Source organism: Cebus imitator, unplaced genomic scaffold (genome assembly GCF_001604975.1).
Source record: "Cebus imitator isolate Cc_AM_T3 unplaced genomic scaffold, Cebus_imitator-1.0 Scaffold0, whole genome shotgun sequence".
Taxonomy (NCBI): domain Eukaryota; kingdom Metazoa; phylum Chordata; class Mammalia; order Primates; family Cebidae; genus Cebus; species Cebus imitator.
In genome coordinates, this window is record NW_016107315.1 from 10441532 (window position 1) to 10461814 (window position 20283).

Here is a 20283-nt window from a genome sequence, read left to right on the forward strand (position 1 = left end):
CAGGATGGTCTCGATCTCTTGACCTCGTGATCCACCCGCCTTGGCCTCCCAAAGTGCTGGGATTACAGGCTTGAGCCACCGCGCCCGGCCTCCAATACATTTTCTACAGATTTTGTTGGATTTTCTAGAGACAGTAATTTGAGCTATAAATAATGATCATTTTCTTTCTTCCTTCAGTTTTTACCTTTTTTATTATCTACTAGGCTTACTAGAATGTTCAATACAATTTGCATAGAAGTAATTATTACAGGAATCTTTATCTTATTTCTGATTTTTTATCTTCTCACCATTGTGTGTCATATTTGCTACATGTTTTTAGTAAGTAACATTTTATCAGTTTAAAACTTCTCAGCTGACTGTTGATAGCATGGCCCAATAAAAAGAGTGAATCGTGTAGGCTGTGTCATGGTTAATATAGTCTGTGTGTATGTGTGTGTGTTCTTTGTTAAATTTTCATTTTTTTTTCCTTCTTGCTGTTAGATTATGTCCCTGGTTTCCTAAATTTATTGGCTCAAAAGCACTCAGAGTGTAAAAGGTACTGATAAAATATTAACGTGTACATATCATCACTCAGAATCACCCCATGAGATGGAAACACAGAGTGTGGAGCATGCTGCTGTGTTTAGGAAGGGCTCCCTCAGTGCTATGTACTAATAACACCAAGAAGGCCTTTGCGTGATTTTCAGAGGCTTCCCAGTGGCACACCTGAGAACAACTGCCTGCATACCTCTGTATAAGCTTTATTTTTTTTTCTTTTGAGATAGAGTCTTACTCTGTTGCCCAGGCTGGAGTGCAGTGGTATAATTTCGGTTCATTGCAACCTCTGCCTCCCAGGTTCAAGCAGTTCTCCTGCTTCAGCCTCCCAAGTAGCTGGGATTACAGGTGCATGCCACCACACCTGGCTAATTTTTTTTTTTTTTTTTTTGTATTTTTAGTAAAGATGGGGTTTTATCATGATGGCCAGACTGGTTTCAAACTCCCAACCTCAAGGGATCTGCCTGCCTTGGCCTCTCAAAGTGCTAGGATTATAGGCAAGAGCCACTGCGCTGGCTGAAACAGTGTAATTTTGAATGCTGAGCATAGGGTATCAGGATTTCTTAAGACTGAATGTCTTAAAAATGGTTTGATTGCTAAGATTTTTACTCTTTCCCAAGTCTTGATTTCTTCATCTTTCAGAGAAAGAGATTGATGCAATGTCACTGGGCGTATTTAAAAACCACAACTAGATGCTGCAACACAACATAAGAACATACTATCTAGAGCCAAATGCAACCAACCAAGTTATTTAGAAACTGCTCATTCTTGAATCCCAAGCTGAGCATTTAACCTGCCAGTTCTGAGGTTTATGTGTTTAGTGGTACTTTCTGGTGAACCTCGAAAATAGCCAGTGAGACTCACTTAGAATCTGTGGGTTCATACTTGATTCAGATATCCAGAACATCTGGAAGAAGCACCTTTTGCTATTCCCAATATCCTATTGTGTTTGAGATTTTCTATTTAATAAAATATAAAATAATAAAACCTGACTGGAAGTGGACTCTGACTTACACTAATACTGAATCTAATATGCATATCTTAGTGAAAGACTGGTTCAGAGATGCAATAATAATAATGTTTATTAATTTTAAAATATTAACGTTTATCATTGCTTTAAAATATTGTGATGAGTAGTTTTCTTAAACTGAAATTATTAGTGCATGTGTGGGGGATGATCATGATGCCTGAGGGTGCCAGAAGTTGGAGAAACACTGGTGTGTGGTGGGGAAACTCTGAGGTTTTTTTTTTTTTTTGAATAGTTAAAGGCCAAGGCTTGGAATAATATTGCAAAAAGATATTCCTATTATATGATATTAAAATAATGCATGCTTGTTTATATTTTCAGGGCACCTTTGATGATTACTTGGAGTTATTCCTGCAGTTTGGTTATGTGAGCCTTTTCTCCTGTGTTTACCCATTAGCAGCTGCCTTTGCTGTGTTAAATAACTTCACCGAAGTCAATTCAGATGCCTTAAAAATGTGCAGGGTCTTCAAACGTCCATTCTCAGAACCTTCAGCCAGTATTGGTGTGTGGCAGGTAATTGTTTGAGAAAAAAATTATTCCTTTAAAAAAAAAAAATACGAGATGTTATGACAGGGAAAAAATAAAAAAGCAAGCCCTACAGAGAGATTCAGGAAAACTGGATTTGTTTTGCTGCAAACTAGCTGTGTGACCTTAGATAACCATTTACTTTCTCTAGCTTAACTTTTCTTGTTTTTAAATTGGGGGTTGGGGAGATAAAATATAATTTCTAAGACCACTTTCAGATGTGAAACTCTGACAATCTTCTGGGAAAGTAGCCAGCTGAGACTTCATCTCAGCTGGTATTGAGCCCCTCCCTGCTACAGAGTCAGTGGAAGCCACATGGGGAGCCTAGACTTCTGCTCCTACCTGGCAGTAATGAGACTCCTTTTTTAGTTTCTGCTAGTCTAGTTTTCTAGTCATGGGGTGATCTCAGAGGAAGCCTAGTGGAATAAGGAGTTTCACCACAACCATGCACAGTGGAGCCCACATGGGAACATATATGAGGGACCCATCCTTCTCTCCATGAAGGAAGAATCAGTAGAAGTCTAGTGGGAAGCCAGAACACCCATCCTTGTCCAGCAATAATGAGGAATCCCCACTAGGTGCCAGTGGTTTCTACATGGGGAACCTGAACTTCTACCTCTACCTGGTATTAATAAGGTTTTATCCCCTCTTCCCTTGCTGGAATGGTATTAGAGAAATCAACTAAAACAGAAGGTTTAATCTAGAATCTTCTTTCTCCTAACATATCCAGGTTTCTATTAAAAAAAAATCATTCATCAGGCCAGGTGTGGCTCACAAATGCAATCCTAGCATTTTTGGGAGGCCGAGGCAGGCCGATCACCTGAGGTCAGGAGTTCCAGACCAGCATGGCTAACATGATGAAACCCCATCTCAACTAAAAATACAAAAATTAGTCAGGTATGCTGGTGGGTGCCTGTAATCCCTACTACTCAGGAGTCTGAGGCAGAAGAATCACTTGAACCCAGGAGGCGGAGGTTGCAGTGAGCCGATATCATGCCATTGTCCTCCAGCCTGGGTGACAGAGTGAGACTCCATCTCAAAAAAATAAAATAAAATAAGATCACTCATTATATGAAGAACCAGGAAGAAATCAAGCTTAATGAGAAAAGACAGTCAGCAGATGCTGCTACCAAGATGACACAGGTGTTAGAAATATTGGACAGCGATTTTAAAACAGCCTTATATAAAAGTTTCAATGAGTAATTATGACGATACCTGAAATAAATGAGAAAAACAGAATTGGGATGTCTCAGCAAAGAGATGGAAGATATAAAAGAGGATCATGTTGATATTTTAGAAGGGACAAATACCTATAACTGAAATAAAAAGCTCACTGAATGAGTGCAACAGCAGAATGGAAAGGATGGAGGAAAGAATCAAAAACTGGAAAATAGAATAAAAGAAATTATCGGACAGGCACAGTGGCTATGCCCATAATCCCAGCACTTTGTGAGGCTGAGGCAGTTGTATCACAAGGTCAGGAGTTCAAGACCAGTCTGGCCAACACGGTGAAATGCCATCTGTACTAAAAATACAAAAGTTAGCTGGGTGTGGTGGTGGGCACCTATAATCCCAGCTACTCGGGAGGCTGAGGCAAGAGAATCACTTGCACCCGGGAGGCGGAGGTTGCACTGAGCTGGATTGCACTGCTGCACTCCAGCTCGAGCAACAGGGTGAGACTTCATCTCAAAAAAAGAAATTATCCAGTCAGAACAACAGAAAGTATTGGGTAAAAACATAACCTCAGGGACTTGTGTGGATTTAAAAAAGAGCTAACATTCATGTCATTGGCGTTACAGAAGGGGAGAATAAAGAGGGGGTCCCCAAAAGTATTTGAATAGATAATGGCTAAGAACTTTTTAAATTTGTCAGGAGACCTAAAACTGCAGATTCAAGAAGCAGTGTGAACCCCGAACAAGATAAACCAAAGAAATCCTTGTCAACACACATCATAAACACCTGAAAGCTAAAGACAGCATTTCAAGAGAATCAAAAGAGAAATGACATCATACCTATAGGGGAAAAACAATTAGAATGACAGCCAATTTCTTCTTGGAAACCATGGAGGCCAGAAGAAAGTGGCAAAATATTTTTCAGGTCCTTAATGTATTGTCAGTATAGAATCCTGGCCGGGTACGGTGGTTCATACCTGTAATCCCAGCACTTTGGAAGGCCAGCCTGGCCAACATGGTGAAACCCTGTCTCTACTAAAAATACAAAAATTGGCTGGCTGTGTTCACAGATGCCTGTAATCCCAGCTCCTCTGGAGACTGAGACAGGAGAATTGCCTGAACCTGGGAGGTGGAGGTTGCAGCGTGCCAAGGTCACACCATTGCACTCCAGCCTGGGTGACAAGAGTGAAACTTTATCTCAAAAATATATATGTGTGTGTGTGTGTGTGTGTGTGTGTGTGTGTGTGTGTGTGTGTAATCCTATATTCGGAGATAATATTTTTCAGAAATGAAGTAAGAAGCAAGACATTTTCAGATGACGGAGAACTAAGAGAACTTGTTGCCAGTAGACCTATCCTAAAAGAATAGCTATAGGAAGTTCTGTTAACTAAGGAATGATAAAAGAACAAATCTGGGAACGTGAGGAAGAAAAACCATGATAACCAAAAATATTAGTAAAAAAAATAGACTTTTATTGAGTTTTCTGAGTTATGTCTGATTATTGAAGCAAAACTTACAATACTGCCTAATGATTCTAAATATATGTAGAGAAAAAACAATTTTATTATTATTTTGTAGACATAGGCTCCCCCTATGTTAACCAGGGTGGTCTTAAACTTCTGGCCTCAAGTGATTCTCCCACCTTGGCCTTCCAAATTTCTAGGATTATAGGCATGAGCCACTACACACAGCCTATGTAGACAAGATACACTGTCTGATTCTTTGCCCTATAACAATAAGTATGTTATGAATAAAGGATGGTGGAAGTGAGGTTTCCCATGCTTCAAACTGATAAATGATAACACAAGTAGAATGTGGTAAGTTATGTATACATAATTCCTGGAGCCACAACTAAAAATATTATACAAAAGATACACTCAGGAACATTAAGATAAACCAAAATGGAATTCTAAAAAATGTTCAAGTAAACCGCAGTAAGGCAGGAAAAAGAAAGGAGATAAGTGGAAAACAGGGAACAAACAGAAAACAAAGAAATAACCAGCCATACTTCCTAACATATCAATGACTACATTACCTATAAATGGTCAGACAACAGTTAAAGACAGATTGGCAGAGTGGATTAAAACACATGACTCAAGTATTTGCTCTCTTTAAGAATTGCAAATAGTATTTAGGTAGGTTGAAAGTAAAAGGATAAAAATGATATATATGGAAATATTATTTAAAAGAAAGCAGGAATGACTATTAATATCAGATAAAGTAGACATCTGAGCAAAAACATTGCCAGAGAGGACCATTCTGTGATGATAAAAGTGTCAAATTATCAGGAAGACATAGCAATCTCAAATGTATATGTACCAAAGAACAGAGTTTCAAAATATGTGAACAAAAAACTTGAACTGAAAGGAGAAATATTAATAGATAGCCAGGAGAAATGAACGGATATATTCATACAAAGACTGCACAGGAATGTTCATAGCAACTTTATGCACAATAATCCCAAACTGGAAACAACCCAACTTGCCACCAGTAGGTAAATGGAAAACAGAAATTTTGACATATTCATAAAATGGAACACTGCTCAATAAAAAAGGAAATGAAATAGTGATACATAAAACATGGCTCAATCACTGAATCATCATGCTGAGTGAAAGAAGCAGACACAAAAGGGTGTATACTGTATGATTTCAGTTATATCTAATTTTGGAATATGCAAACAAATCTATATTGACAAAATGTAGATCATATTTTGTTTGGACCCAGGTGTAAAGATAGGGCTGAAAAAGTCATGAGCTGAATTGCAAGGAGGAAATGGAAATGTCCTGTGTCTTGTTTGTGGTGGTGGTGGTTTCACAGGTACACCTATAAAACTTAAGGAAGTATGTACCTTAAATACATGCTGTTTATTGTATGTAAATTATAACTCAATATAGATGATCTAAAGAAAAACCTTAAAGTTTAGTTACAAATATATTGCAAGTTCAGGAAGCCAGGCATTGTCATATGCTGCTGTTGGAAGTATGAGCTGGTCAACCCATGGAGTGCAGCTTCATATTATCTATCAAAATAACAAATGCATGTCCTCCTTGACTCAGCCATTTCACTTTGTAGAATTTAGCCTAATTCCACATTTGTTAAGTGATGTACTTATAAGTTCATCAATTGTAGCATTGTTTGTAATAGCAAGTAAATGCCCACCAGTAAGAAAATGGTTACATATGCTCTGATATGTGGCAAAGAATGAAGGAGCTCTTTTAGTATTGACACAAGAAGTCCCTCAAGACAATTTAAATGACCAAAGCAAGGGTCCTGATGGTGTGTAGTCTGCTGAAAAGGGAGTAGGAAAGAGTGTGTATATTCAAGTTTGCTTATTTTGTAGACAAAGTGTCTGAAAGAATACATATGAAATTGCTAATAATGGTTATCTTCAAGGGAGAATGGGAGCTGGGAAGTGGAAGGAAAAGGGACAAGGGAACAAGACACTCTTTACTATATACTTAGAATTTTTTGATTTTTAAGCTATGTGAATATAATAAAAAATAAGTAAATAGAAATTTTAAACTAAAGAGAAAATAAAGACAGTTTTAGATTTCTTATGAAGAAAACTGTGGAAAAATAATCAGACTACACAAAATATTTTTACATACAAGATGGCAGAAGTTCTCCATGGGCAAGATATATTAAGTTTGGATTCAGTCATCTTTTGTTTTGCTTCTTTTAAAATTTATGTTTCTAATAGTACTTGTGTTTCTTGGAATTAATGGGTAAATTACTAATTAATGACCATATGCTTTATATTAAAGAAAAAAATAGCAATGGTCACAGCATTTCTCCATCCATCTTCGGCAGTATGCACCAAAGTCTCCTTCAGGGGATATGGGACCAAGTTTGTCTAGTAGGTCTCAGTGGGGCCTAGCATCTGCATTTCTCTAAAGTTCTACATTTGTTGCTAAATGATGCTGGGAAAGGATCACCATTTATCACTGGTGCCTTGATTATAAAACTGGTTATAGCTGAGTCATATGTGGTGTGTGATGTTAAAGTAGAAGGACGGTTTTACAACATAAGTTCTGTTTGAAATCTTACCTGTTTTTTAATGTGAAACATTTTTTCCTGACAGCCCTACTTCAGATTCCTCTTAGATGTGAGTAGAGTAACTTTAAGTGTTCCCAATTCAGGTCTGGGGCTGCCTCCAATTAGGAAGATAGAACATACTGCTTTGGGATATTCATGCCAAAAGTGTCTAAAATACTGTCTAACAGTATGGCTTTTTTCAGCTAAAAAAATCATACCATGACAGAGAAAAAAGTTTAAAATGTACTTGGAATGTTTAGAACTAGGGTAAGACATTTTCCTTGATTTTTAGATAATATGAAAAAGGGTGAGGAAATATGCAAGCAGGCATTGCAATTTTTAATTTTCATTCTTTTTTCTTTTAGTTGGCTTTTGAAACAATGAGTGTTATATCTGTGGTCACGAACTGTGCTCTGATTGGAATGTCACCACAAGTGAATGCCATCTTTCCAGAGTCAAAAGCAGACCTCATTTTGATTGTAGTAGCGGTGGAGGTAAGTAAAGATTTAAATTTCTTTTAAGGAGCATCCATAGCATATTCCTCTGTACCAAAGCAGTGCTGTCTTGGGCTGTCCATGACTGACAATTCAGCGATACAGATTTGCTGGTAAGAAAGCAAAAACAGTTCAAGTAATAGAAGACATGAGGATTCAGGCGTGTATTCGTGGTTATTGCCCAGGTATGAAAAATGTCAGCATTATGCAGACAGGAAGTGACTTTTCCACTGTTGTGCTGGCCTACCCAGTGCTAAGTAGGTAAATCTTATTTGAGGGCCAGGTGCTGTGGCTCATGCCTATAATCTCAGTACCCAGGCCAAGGCAGAAGGATGGCATGAGGCTAGGAGTTCAAGACCTGAGCAACATAAGATCCTGTCTCCACAAAAAAATTTTAAAATTACCTGATTTAATTTGGTACCTGATGTGTTGGTTCATTCTTATAGTCCTAGCTATTTGGGAGGCTGAGGCAGGAGGATTGCTTGAGCCCCAGAGTTCAAGGTTACAGTGAGCTATGATGGCACCACTGCACTCCAGCCTGGGCAACAGAGCGAGACACTGTCCCTTTAAAAAAAAAAATCTTATTTGAAATCAAATTATATATATTTAATATGTATTTTTAGTCTATTTTAGAGAAAAGACAGTTATACTTTCTTAAGCAAATAAATCCTAAGAAATGCTTTTTGATCATGACTTTAGTCTCATTTGCTACGGGTGTGGAATTCATTGTGAAACACTCTCAAACTTCAAAATGTAATTTGTAGGACGATACATAATTTCACATACAAAGCACAAGTAGGCTGTCTGTGCTCTTTTTAGGTTTTCCTTTTATCATGTTTCAGAATATGGATTCCTGTAACATCTTGGAAATTAAGCACTAACCAAATGTAAATGGAATAATTTGTAGGAATTTTTTTGTTGCTTGTAGTTATAGTTGTCAAGAATATTGTGACTACCTTTCATTTTTAGATATTTTAAAAACAGAGCAGTTATGGAACTCTATAAATGCAGAGCTTAGGATCCTGATTGGTGTTTCATATACTTAAGGCCTTAGGACTCAGGGCTGACCGAAGGAAAGGAAATCATGAACTTGCATGTTTCCAGTGTTGACTAAAGAAATACTTTCTGCTTTGCTCTTTTTTGCTCTTTTATTGTATTTGGTAGGAATCTGTGTTCATGGTAGATGCTATATGTGGAATATGCATTTTGGAGAATGATTTTAGACAGCAGCGAGTGGGAGGGAAAAGAGAATGGCCCTGACAGATACAAGTAGGTCTATTTTGAATTTTGTAAGTTGAATAGAATTTTGTAGAGGTATTTGCAAGGCTGATTTATGACCTGTGGAAGTGAGAAAACAAGTCAGGGTTACCTTTGACAGGGAGAGACCAGCTGGCTAGGCTTATAATGCGCCTTCTTGATTTAGAATATGGCACTTCACTTCACAGATCTAAAAATTTGTCTTTGCCAGTACACTCAGAGTTAATTAGAGGCTTTTGGGACTGACTGAAACTTAAAACTCATGAAACTTAAAAAAAGATTAACCAGAAAGCCAGGTGGTTAATCTACAATAGAAAGATACTTTGCCAGTACCATAACAGTGGATATTAAAGTGAAGGTGGATTTGGCTATTAGAAGATTTCTTGGTAAATTCAGAACAAGAGCAGGAGTAGTGCAATATTCTGAAAGGTATAGAAAACCTGAAAACCATCTCTACCTCCACACAGAGCAGAGTTCGCCTGTGAGCCAGCTCTTGGTGTCCATCCATCGCTAGCTTCTGACCTATGCTGGATAAGCTCATTACTACCTACTTTTTGATTTTTGCCTTTACTTTCTCTAGATTTCTGGCTTGCTCAGTATATTACCATTGACTAGCCTACTGCCTCCTTTTGTATTTAGTGATACCTTAGTCACATATTGAGGGCCTGGTTCTTACTTAATTCGGGAGACTTACTGGCCTATAACAATGATTGATCTGCAGGTGGCTAATCTCATGTATTACACAGTATGGTTTTGCTAGTCGAATCCTCATGGATTCACTTAATCTGCACATTCTAGGAGTACTTGGCTGTTGCCCTCTGGGTTCTAACCATTATGCCTCCTCTATTTATTTATTTATTTAGTCTTCACCTTGTATAAAAACAGCTGTTTCAATTGTCATTATCTAAACTGGCAAACTAAGAAGCATCAAGGAAGTCTAGGAAGAAGCCAGGAAGCATCAAGAAAGTCTCCAGGGGGATCATGGGGGGTTTCAGGGGCGATCATGGTCCTGCCAACATCTTGATTTTAGACTTCTATTCTCCAGGCTACGAGACAATGCATTCCTGTTATTTTAAGCAACCTGTAATAGTTTGTAATAACTTTGTTCTGGCAACGCTGAGAAACAAATGCAGTTTCCTTTCTGTTAAAATTACTTTTGTTAGCCAATTTTTAAAAGTTCAGTCTGCTAGCAACAAATTCTCTTAATTTTTTCTTCATCTGAAAACCTTTTTTTCTCTTTTATTCTTAAGTATAGTTTTGCTGGACATGGAATTCATGGATGATAGTCTTTTTCTTTCAGCACATGAAAAATATCTTGGTACTTCCGTCTAGTCTCCATGGTTTCAGATGAGAAATAATAGCATTCCAATTGGTGTTCACCTATAGTTAATGGGCCCTTTTTTTACCTCTGGCTGCTTTCAAGACTTGTTTCCCTCTATCTTTAATTTTTGAAAGTTTAATCATAATAGGTCTTAGCGTAGCTTTTTGGGGGTTTATTCTGTTTGGGGCATACTCAGCTTCTTTGATCTGTGGGTTTGTGTCTTTTACAAAATTAAGGAATTTATAGACATTATTTCTTCAAGTACTCTTTCAGCCCCACTCTCTCTCTTCTCCTGGGATTTTGATATGAATCTTTGTATGGTCTTTTGTATTTTCCCACAGGCCCCTAAGGCTCTGTTCAATTTTTGTCAGTCTGTTTTCTGTTATTCACATTAGGCAAATTCTGTTGATATATTTTCAAGTTCACTGGTTCACCATCTTTTTATGTCCACACTACTATTGAGCCCATATACTGAAGTGTTTTTCAAAAAATTTACTGTTACTGCATTTTTCAGTTCTATAATTTTCATTTGGTTGTTTTTATAACTTTTTTTTGATTGTTTTTATTTCTTTTACGTGTGGATGTCCAGTTTTCCCAGCACCAATTGTTGAAAAGATTTTCTTTTCCCTAATGAGTGGTCTTGGCACCTTTGTTGAAAATCATTTGACTGTATATGCAGAGTTTATCTCTAGGCTCTTTATTCCATTGGTCAGTGTGTCTGTTTTTATGCCAGTACCATACTCTTGATTACCACAGCTTTGTAATATGTTTTGAAATCAGAAAGTGTGAAACTATGTTGTTTTTCTTTTTCAAGATTGATTTGGCTGTTTCAGTGTGTATTTGTTTCAACGTGCTTGCGGTAAGCTATGGCTATTTATTTTATGATATTTTAAAAAATTAACATTGATCAGAGGTTGAATTATATTTGCACAGATGGTCCTCTCTTTCTGCCACAGTGTGTATTTGAAGATTTGTTTTGTTTATACCTTATTGACTTTCATACATTTGAGAGGACCCTAGCTTTGGTTTCTCAATAGAAAATTTTGTGTGTCAGGACAAAACCAAGGTCAAGGGATAGCCATAAAATTAGAAATTTAACCAATTTTATTCTAGTGTTGCTGAGACTTCAGCTAAATGCCATTTGGTCTTGTAACGACTTTAAAAAGTGTAGCATTTATAAATGGAATAGAAAATACAAATTTTTGATTTGCTACCATAAAGTTTGTAAAATCATGTTGAAATTCTAATCCTGAATTTTACAAGGTAACTGTGAGGTGATATGTTAATTAGATTAATTTTGCTAATTTCATAGGATATACATATTTCAAAATACGTTGTATAATTTAAATATATTCCATTTTTATTTGTCAGTTATATCTTTATAAAGCTGGGAAAAAAAGAATGTTACAGAATGTTCATCAAAACTATCAGTGGGGCTGGACACAGTGGCTCACACCTGTAATCCCAGCACTTTGGAAGGCCAAGGCAGTCAGATCACCTGAGGTTAGGAGTTCGGACCAGCCTGGCCAACATGGTGAAACTCTGTCTCTACTAAAAATACAAAAATTAGCTGGGCATGATGTGGTGTGCTTGTAATCCCATCTACTTGGGAGGCTGAGGCAGGAGAACCACTTGAACCCAGGAGGCAGACGTTGTGGTAAGCCGAGATTGTGCCACTGCACTTCAGCCTGGGTGACAGAGTAAGGCTCTGTCTAAAAAAAAAAAAAAAAAATACTATCAATAAGTCAATTAACATGTTTCTGTTTATTTTTTCTTTTATCTGAAAATCTTTTCAAATAAGGAAATTAAATCTTTAACTTTAAAATATAATTTTTTACTGGAGTCTACATAAAGTTAGTTTTTATTAATTTTAAAAAGTTTTGCTAGTAGCATATTAAACTAGCACCATGCTGTACTTTCATATGTTTATTCATTGCCCTAAAAGAGCAGAAATTTTACTAACTCAAAAAATGCCATAATAAATAAGCTATGAATATATAAAAATTCTCATACAAATTTTTAACATCTTGATGAAAAAAGCAATTTAGGATGCTTTTTCTCCAAATTAATTAACGAAATAAATATCTAGATACATTTACATGATTAGAATTTGTTTACAGAACAAACACAACTTAGAAAATGTAACAATTTTATGAAGTTGGTGTTGAGTGTTAATGTTCTCAAAATTTAAAATTGGATGAATTGATAGTTTCTTTTGCTTTTCTGGATCACATTTCCAAAGCCAGGTCACTTTATTTTTACTTAGGTTTCTCCTTCTTCTTCTTCTTCTTTTTTATTTTTTTCTCAGACAGAGCCTTGCCCTGTCACCCAGGCTGGAGTGCAGTGGCACGATCTTGGCTCACTGCAACCTCTGCCTCTAGGGTTGGAGCAATTCTCATGTTTCAGCCTTCCTAGTAGCTGGGATGACAGGTGCGCACCCCCATGCTAGGCTAATATTTGTATTTTTAATAGAGACAAGGTTTCACCATGTTGGCCAGGGTGGTCTCCAACCCCTGACCTCAAGTGATCTGCCTGCTTCGGCCTCCCACAGTGCTGGAATTGCAGATGTGAACCACTTCGCCCAACCCTGATTCTTTATATTTTTTTAAAGCTTGATTTAATACAGATGAAATTGAGTAAAGGCAAAAATGACCACTACTGTATGCTGAGAACTGTCATCTCCGTTACAACTTTTGTGTATTTACTGCCATCTAGTGTTGTCTTTAAAAATTGATGACACTTGAACACTACTTTTATTTGCAAAAAAGTCAAAGAAATTTTTATAGACTGAACCAGAGAATAGCCTACCAATGTAATAGATAAAAACATATGAAAATGCCATTTTTTGTGGGTTAAAAATTAATATGCGGTGTCATAAAATTCAGCCCTCAAGATTAAATCATTATGCAAATAATTTCCCTTAAGTACTTATCCTTACTTTTGAGGCAAACTTAGTTCACTTTATTGATACAGTGTTTTGCAAAAAATTATTACTTTACCCACAGAATTACATGTTTCCAATTTCTAAAAAATAGAAATGACCTGATATCCTCCAAATATCAATCTTAGATGATACTTCATTTTAGTAATAAATGAATTTACAGTTTTCTTTTAATTCTAAACTTGGCAAGATGTACCTGTTGGACATATTGAATACTAACAATTTACCTACTAAAATCGGTTCTTTTTCTAAGGTGAAAATGAATTAACTACTCACCCCAGAAGTTATACCGCATTTCTAATATTTAGGGCCTGGTGACCACCAAGCCTGTCTGTACCATGCACGTTTAATTGGTGGTTTAAAAAATATTATTTAATTGAAGTTTCTTTAAAAAAAATAAGTTTTCATGTGGCAGCCCCTCTCCCTCTGCAAGCAGCTGCTTAGATGCGGAATTGAATTTCATCTGTAATATCGGAGGTATCCTCGGAGAATGAACCAAGCCTTTCCTGATTCTTTGGTTCCCTGAGTCACAGGATTTATTTTCCTAGTTTCAGATTTAAAAGTTGCAAGCCTTATACAGACAATTCCTATGTAATCTTTATCAGGGTTCGACTGATTTTGAACATTTTGTCACATGTGTTCTTCCTCTCTCTCAACTAAGAGAGAGGGAGGGAGAGAGAGACACAGAGAGTGGGAGAGAAGAGAGACATATTTATAGATATTTGAAACTACACAAATGTGGATTCTGTCCCTGTACTGCCACTTAGTGTATCACCTTGTCACCTTGTCTTGTGAGCCCATTTCCTTGACTGCAGAGTGAGGCCAGTGCGGCCTCTTTTGCATGGCTGCTCTGAAGAGTAGAAATGACACGTTTCACTTTGATCATATGTCTGGTATTGAGCAGGTGCTTACTAAATTGCAGGTCTTGTTACCACTCTCACAGGGCAAGGCATAGATGAGGTTGTATATGTGAAATGCCAAATACAGAGCTGAGCACTTGGTCAAGGAGCAGGGGATGTGAGCTGTAGTTCTAACCAGTTCAGTATCAGAAATAAACTTTCATTATCTTTATTATCATTTTCATCATCATTTGCTTAAGAAGGCAGTGTCACAGCATAGAGGTAGCTTGGGGAGTCAAAATCTGGTGGTAGCTGGATTAGAATCCCAGCATTGCCTTCTAATCTTTATGAGTCTCAGTTTTCTTGGACGTAAAATGGAAACATTGGTAGTGTACATAAGAAGTATCAGGCACCATGTTTGATGCAGAGGAGGAAGTGGAAAATTGATAACAGTTTATATAGCACTGCCGTTGTTCATGAGTTCTTCTTTCAACAGTTAGTTCATATGTCTCTATCAGCTCTAGATTTGTTGTCATGGGCAAGGCTCTCCATCATAACACTGCATTGGTTTCGTCTGTGTTACAGTTTGCTGCTTACATGTTTATCTCCCTCTCTTATGTACCTTCTGTCTATTGTGTGAATGTTTCCTTCTCTCTGGTGATCTTGCTTCCACACCTCAGCCTAGCCCTCCCTCCCTCTCATTCATCCCTCATCAAGTCCTGCAGATTCTGACTTCTGAATATTTGTTTTGGCTCCATCCCTTGTCGCTGAGTTCATGCACTTACCATTTCTCATCTAGACTTATTTTTTTTTTAAAGTTGTGTTGAATATAATTCTATACAATTGCCTCATTTAAAGTATGCATTCAGGAGCTCTCACTTAGACTTTTACAGCCAATCCTCACTAGCCTTCTGGCTTTCCTGCTTTTCCTCCTTTGGTCCATGCTCTCTACTGCTGGAGTGGTTATTCCTAAGTGAAAATCTGATCATATTTCTCTTCTGCTGTGGCCCTCACATGGATCTCCATGGTTTACAGAAGAAATGCGTTAGTTGAATGTCAGATGCTTGTCAGTCTCCTTCCCCTTCACTTCCCCTGGCTTCTGTTCCATCCTCGGACAACCTAGGACCCTTCATGAAAGTTACTGTTATCATTTACTAAAGCTATATGACCATCACATGGCTCTACTGCCAGATGGAACTTCCTGAGAGCATGACCAAGCACAGCACATGATGCAGCTTCAGTAATTGAGCATGTGATGAAGCTTCAGTAACATGATTAAGCTTCACTGTTTTCAAGTGATTAAGTAACTGCTTGTTAAATGTTTATTAATAAATGAATGAATGAGTCATATATAGTTTTTTATTCAGTGAACATATAGTTAGTGGCAATTATTTAAGAATTAGTTTATAAGCCAGGCGCAGTGGCTCGCTCCTGTAATCCCAGCACTTTGGGAGGCTAAGGCGGGCAGATCATGAAGTCAGGGGTTCAAGACCAGCCTGACCAACATGGTGAAACCCTGTCTCTACTTAAAAATACAAAAATTAGCCAAGTGCGGTGGTGCACACCTGTAATCCCAGCTACTTGGGAGGCTGAGGCAGGAGAATCGCTTGAACCCAGGAGGTGGAGATTATGATGAACGGAGAGTGCGCCATTGCACTCCAGCCTGGGTGACAGAGCGAGACACTGTCTCAAAAAAAATAATTTATAATTATAAGGACTTTGATAATGTACCATTTAGAAATACTAAGAAAACCCTTAGGTAAAATATTAAAATTATATCGTTATAGGAAAAGGAAAACTACACTGGAGAGTATGGTACAGTGGCTGAGAACATGGGTTCTGGGTTCATATCCTGGCTACACCACTGACTAGCTCTATATCTTTGAATGAGTTCAGTACCTACTTCTGCAAACTTAGGAGGACTAAATGAATAAATGCATGCAGTATGTTTAGTACAGTGCCTGGCAAAATTCAGTGTTTAATTTTGTTAGCTATTATTGTCATTGTTGTTTCTGAAAAACAATCTGTTCTCATAGAAATCTCTTTACCTAATTGAAAGGTTTGATTAAATTCTGAGAATTCAGTTTAAAAACTTAGCCTAGGAAGGAGCCCAAAAAGCAACTAAGTCATTAATCTGGTCACCATTTCCTATTGTTGAGCATGAGTTGGGTTGGTTTTTTATTTTTGGATTAGGGCACTTTTGAATAGAATTAAGGAATTTGTTTTTTTCTTCCTTTATTCCTGTGATAATCTTAGAATTTACTAGTCTTTCCATGGACTCTTTAGCTTTTATCCAGATAAAACATTGCTCTGTGTTCTCCTAATGTGGGAATAATTAAGAGTATTAAGTCAAATGTTTACATTGAATATATATTGATTATGTGCTTAAAATATGCTAGGCATTACTAAGATACATCTATAGGGTTCAGCCCTGTAGGGTTTTGTGAGCCCCTCCCTGTTGGTGCAGAGAAGAGAAACTGTAGAAATAAAAGACATAGACAGAGAGAGAGAGAGAGAGAAAAGAGAGTTTGGGCTTGGGGGTTCACTGCCAACCAAAGCGCAGAGACCTGCAGTGGCGCCGAGTGCCTGGACATTCTGACTTTTATTGAGTACAAAGCGTGGGCAGGGAAGGTAGGGTGAGGTAGTGGTGGTTGGTGATAGGGGGCCCAAGACTTTTAAGTAGCCGAGACGAGGAGAAAAGCTAATGTGTTAGCCCTTTTTACATATTTGTTAGAAATATTAAGGACACTAAGATTATGTTACTATTATTAATTCTTATTTTTTAAGAAAAAGAGAAACCAGGTGCAGAAGCAGGGTGTGAGAGTAGACATGGAATGTGACTGCTGAAGCACAGCGTTACATAGAGACAGTTAAGCCCCCGGATGTCCGTGGGCTTTCCTGGCCGTCAGGCTTTGCCACAAGAGCTTGGAGAAGCGGAGTTACTTCCTAACTTCCCCAGGAAGGAGATGTCTGGGTTATTTTGGACATCTCCTTCCCTAGCTGGCTAAATAGCGGGTGCTTTTACAGCACTGGCGCTGCCACACAGCCGAGGTCCCCTCCAGCAGCCCTTATGTAGGCGTGACAGAGGGCTTAGAGCATTTTGCCTTAGGATTACTTTGTTTACAATGTCACCTTAGTTCCATGCTTTATAATCTGATAGTTATTAGTAAAATTAAAGGTTATATTGAGTATATATCTTTATGATTATAAGTAACTATAAGATTATGTGATTATATAAAGGAATAACTGTGTGCCTACATTTCTAATTCTTTTCTAAATTAATATTTATATGGGAACAGGCTGAGGCTTCAGGCTCTTGCCACTGTACTTGCAGGGTTTTCCCCTACGTACATCCCTGGTTTTAGGAATGCTCACAGACAGAACTATCTAAGAGATAAATTTCAGTGCAATAAGGCCTCTTTCCTAACCTCCTTCCCCTGTTGACCCAGCTCTCTCCATTTCCTCCTGACTAGTGCAGGCTCTGTCACCCTGCTGAGTGGGCACTGGGGTGAGGATGATGGGGAAGATGTCCGCTCATTGAGTTTATGGCTCACCAAGAGGTATTTTGTTCCCAAATCTATTTATCTGTGGTATTCTAGTTACTATAATGGCATAATTTAGTGAAATGGATGGAAACTGATAAAAAGTGTATGCTAAAATAGAGACAGCCATCACTTCTATGAAAACCTTTGGAAAGACTTCATGAAGACAAATTGCTATCAGATTGAATAAAGATGAGACAGTTATGAAAGATTGGGGGAAAAATCATCAGAATGTGGACAGCTTTCAGATTCTGTTTTCACATTGCTTCACAAGTATCTTTAAGTTTTCACTTTCCTTTAAAGAAGACAAACCTGGGCATCTTAGACATTGTCTTATAGGTGTTATTTAGGCATGGCAGACAGTGAGACAGTCCATCACACTTCCTTCTCAAAGGAAGGGCCTTAGCTCTATAGCAAAAGATTTGCAAATTAGTGCACATTTAAATTTTTGCTAAAACAAAATGAAGATATGCATTTTGTTTGATTCTTTATTTTAGCTGTTTTGATTAATGCAGGAATTATTGGCCCCAATTGTGCCATATTAATGGGCTTCTTCAATTCCCTGGAAGTGCTAAATTAGGATTTTAAGTTTGTCAATCAATGGGAAATACTTGTTTTGTTGAAAAACCCAGTGCCCTTGGAATTGATGATTAATACATAATCTGTTTAAATATGATTTAGTTAACATCCAGTTTTGCAGATTACCTTGCAATTTCCAAGGTCTTACAGTGGTTAACCTAACCTGTTTCTTGCCCAAGAAAGTTCAGGAAAAGGCAAGTCTCATACCTCTGCAAGAGATTATTTCACATTCAGAATAGAGTTGTTTTCAGAAAAGAATTGTCTGAAAGAAGGTAAGAATTAGAAAATTCAACAGTTTCTCTGTACTCCTAAGCCATAATTTCAAAGTCTGGGATCTTTATTTTCTTTAACATGAAAGCACAGAACATTGTATATCCATATTCAAATGTAAATACTTCAGATATCCACAAACAAACTAATTTGGGTTATTCATCTCTGACGACTATTCCTCCTGTCTCCTCTCATTCTTTGCTTTCAAGGCCTCTGTCAATTGCCTGCTCTCTCTGCTATCTCCTATTGCACTGAAGCCTGTGCTCCTCACTCTCAACGACAGACCTGCTAGGTGCATCAGCCTCCTCTTGGGCCTGCCTGCTAACCTCATTCTTGCATGATAGTGAACTTTCCTTTTGGATGCCTGAACCAATCCAAAGTCAAACGGACCCTCTTTCTCTGACTTCCTATTTTAATGGGGAGATAAAAAAGCATCTTTGGTTTCATTTTTTTTTTTCCTAGGGAGGAAAGCAAGTGTTGCTTTAGAAAGTTGAAAATAGACATGCAACACATAAGAAACTCCTGTTCTTTGCAATATTGAGTTGCATGTTGAGCAGTCTCAAATCTAATGGAAATGCATTAGATTTGAGACTCCTGGTGGCTCTGTGTGGCAGGGGACCCCTGGAAAAGTGAGATATGGAGGCAGCTGCAGCACCAAGAGGGAGCACGAAGAGTGAAATAAGAGACAGACTATAGGTTTTCTGAGGGAGAGTAGAGAGTGTGAATTGGGGGATAAGCGGTAATGGATGGGGAAACTGATAGAGGGCTATAAGGGTCACGATGAAAACTTTATAGCCCATTTACATTTTATTCCAAAATGGCCGTTTTAAAAATCACTTTCGAAGTCATGGCTGCAGTATTCATTTTCACTCACTAACATAAATTCTAGTTGGCCATTCTAATGATCTCTACAAATGAATATGTTGCAGATTGAATTTACTGTATATTCTTATGATGAGAGCCAGCTTCCAATCCTTTCCTTACCAGGGAGCAACCTCTTTGTTGGGTTGAGAGGGCTGAAACATTTCTTGCCTGTGAAGCACCTGCCTCTGTGTGTGTAGATGGCATGCTGTTCTCTTTCCTGTATCCCTCTCTGCTTCTGGCCTCTCCTGTCTCTGGTCCAACCATTGTCTAGTCCAAAAGTCCAGCTGGAGTCTGCCTCAGCTTCTCCTCTTGATTGTTCTAAAATCCACTTCATTTTTCCATTTCTGCAGTCCTGTTGGTTAGATCCCAGGATCTTTATGCCTGCCATCATTACAGTTTTTTTCTGCCAGAATTACAAAGCTGCCACAGTAATTGTTGTTAAAGAACCTGTACTTTAAGGCATCCTTCCGTATTTTCACATACTTGTTTTATTTCAGTTCAAAAAATGGTTTCTGAATTTCTAGTCAGTGCTGAAGAGACAAAGAAGATAAATCATACTTCTCTTGGAAGAGCTGGACTCACCATCAAGATCATTTCAGTACCATTTCTGATATCTCTTTTCTTATTTTTTCCCTCAGTTAAAAAGCTGTTTTTAAATTCATATTTGTCAACGTGTAGACCCTGTTCAATAACCCGTTTTCTTGAATGATTTCCCACATTAACAATACCCTAAACTCAAAATGTTGTATTGGTACTCTAGGTCAAATTCCACTTTTAGAAACACTTAGATTTTTTTATATACTGAAATTTTGTATCAAAAATAAGGCCAGGCCTAACTATCATTTTTTAGTATCATAGACATTTATATATTTTGGGCATGGTG

At 37.7% G+C, this 20283-nt stretch overlaps 1 protein-coding gene across 6 annotated transcripts in view; it reads left to right on the forward strand.

Annotated features, from left to right (window-relative positions):
* ANO10 (anoctamin 10) overlaps window positions 1–20283 on the forward strand; it is a 232043-nt gene that overhangs the window by 53892 nt on the left and 157868 nt on the right. For 4 of the 6 annotated variants that reach the window (XM_037733452.1, XM_037733389.1, XM_017522449.2 and 1 more), the window contains 2 exons: window positions 1883–2074; window positions 7659–7787. In XM_037733452.1, coding sequence (XP_037589380.1) covers window positions 1883–2074; window positions 7659–7787 — 321 coding nt within the window. Of the gene's footprint in view, window positions 1–1882; window positions 2075–7658; window positions 7788–8951; window positions 9480–20283 lie in introns of those variants that run through there. The other 2 variants (XM_017522482.2, XM_017522513.2) reach the window with 2 other exon arrangements.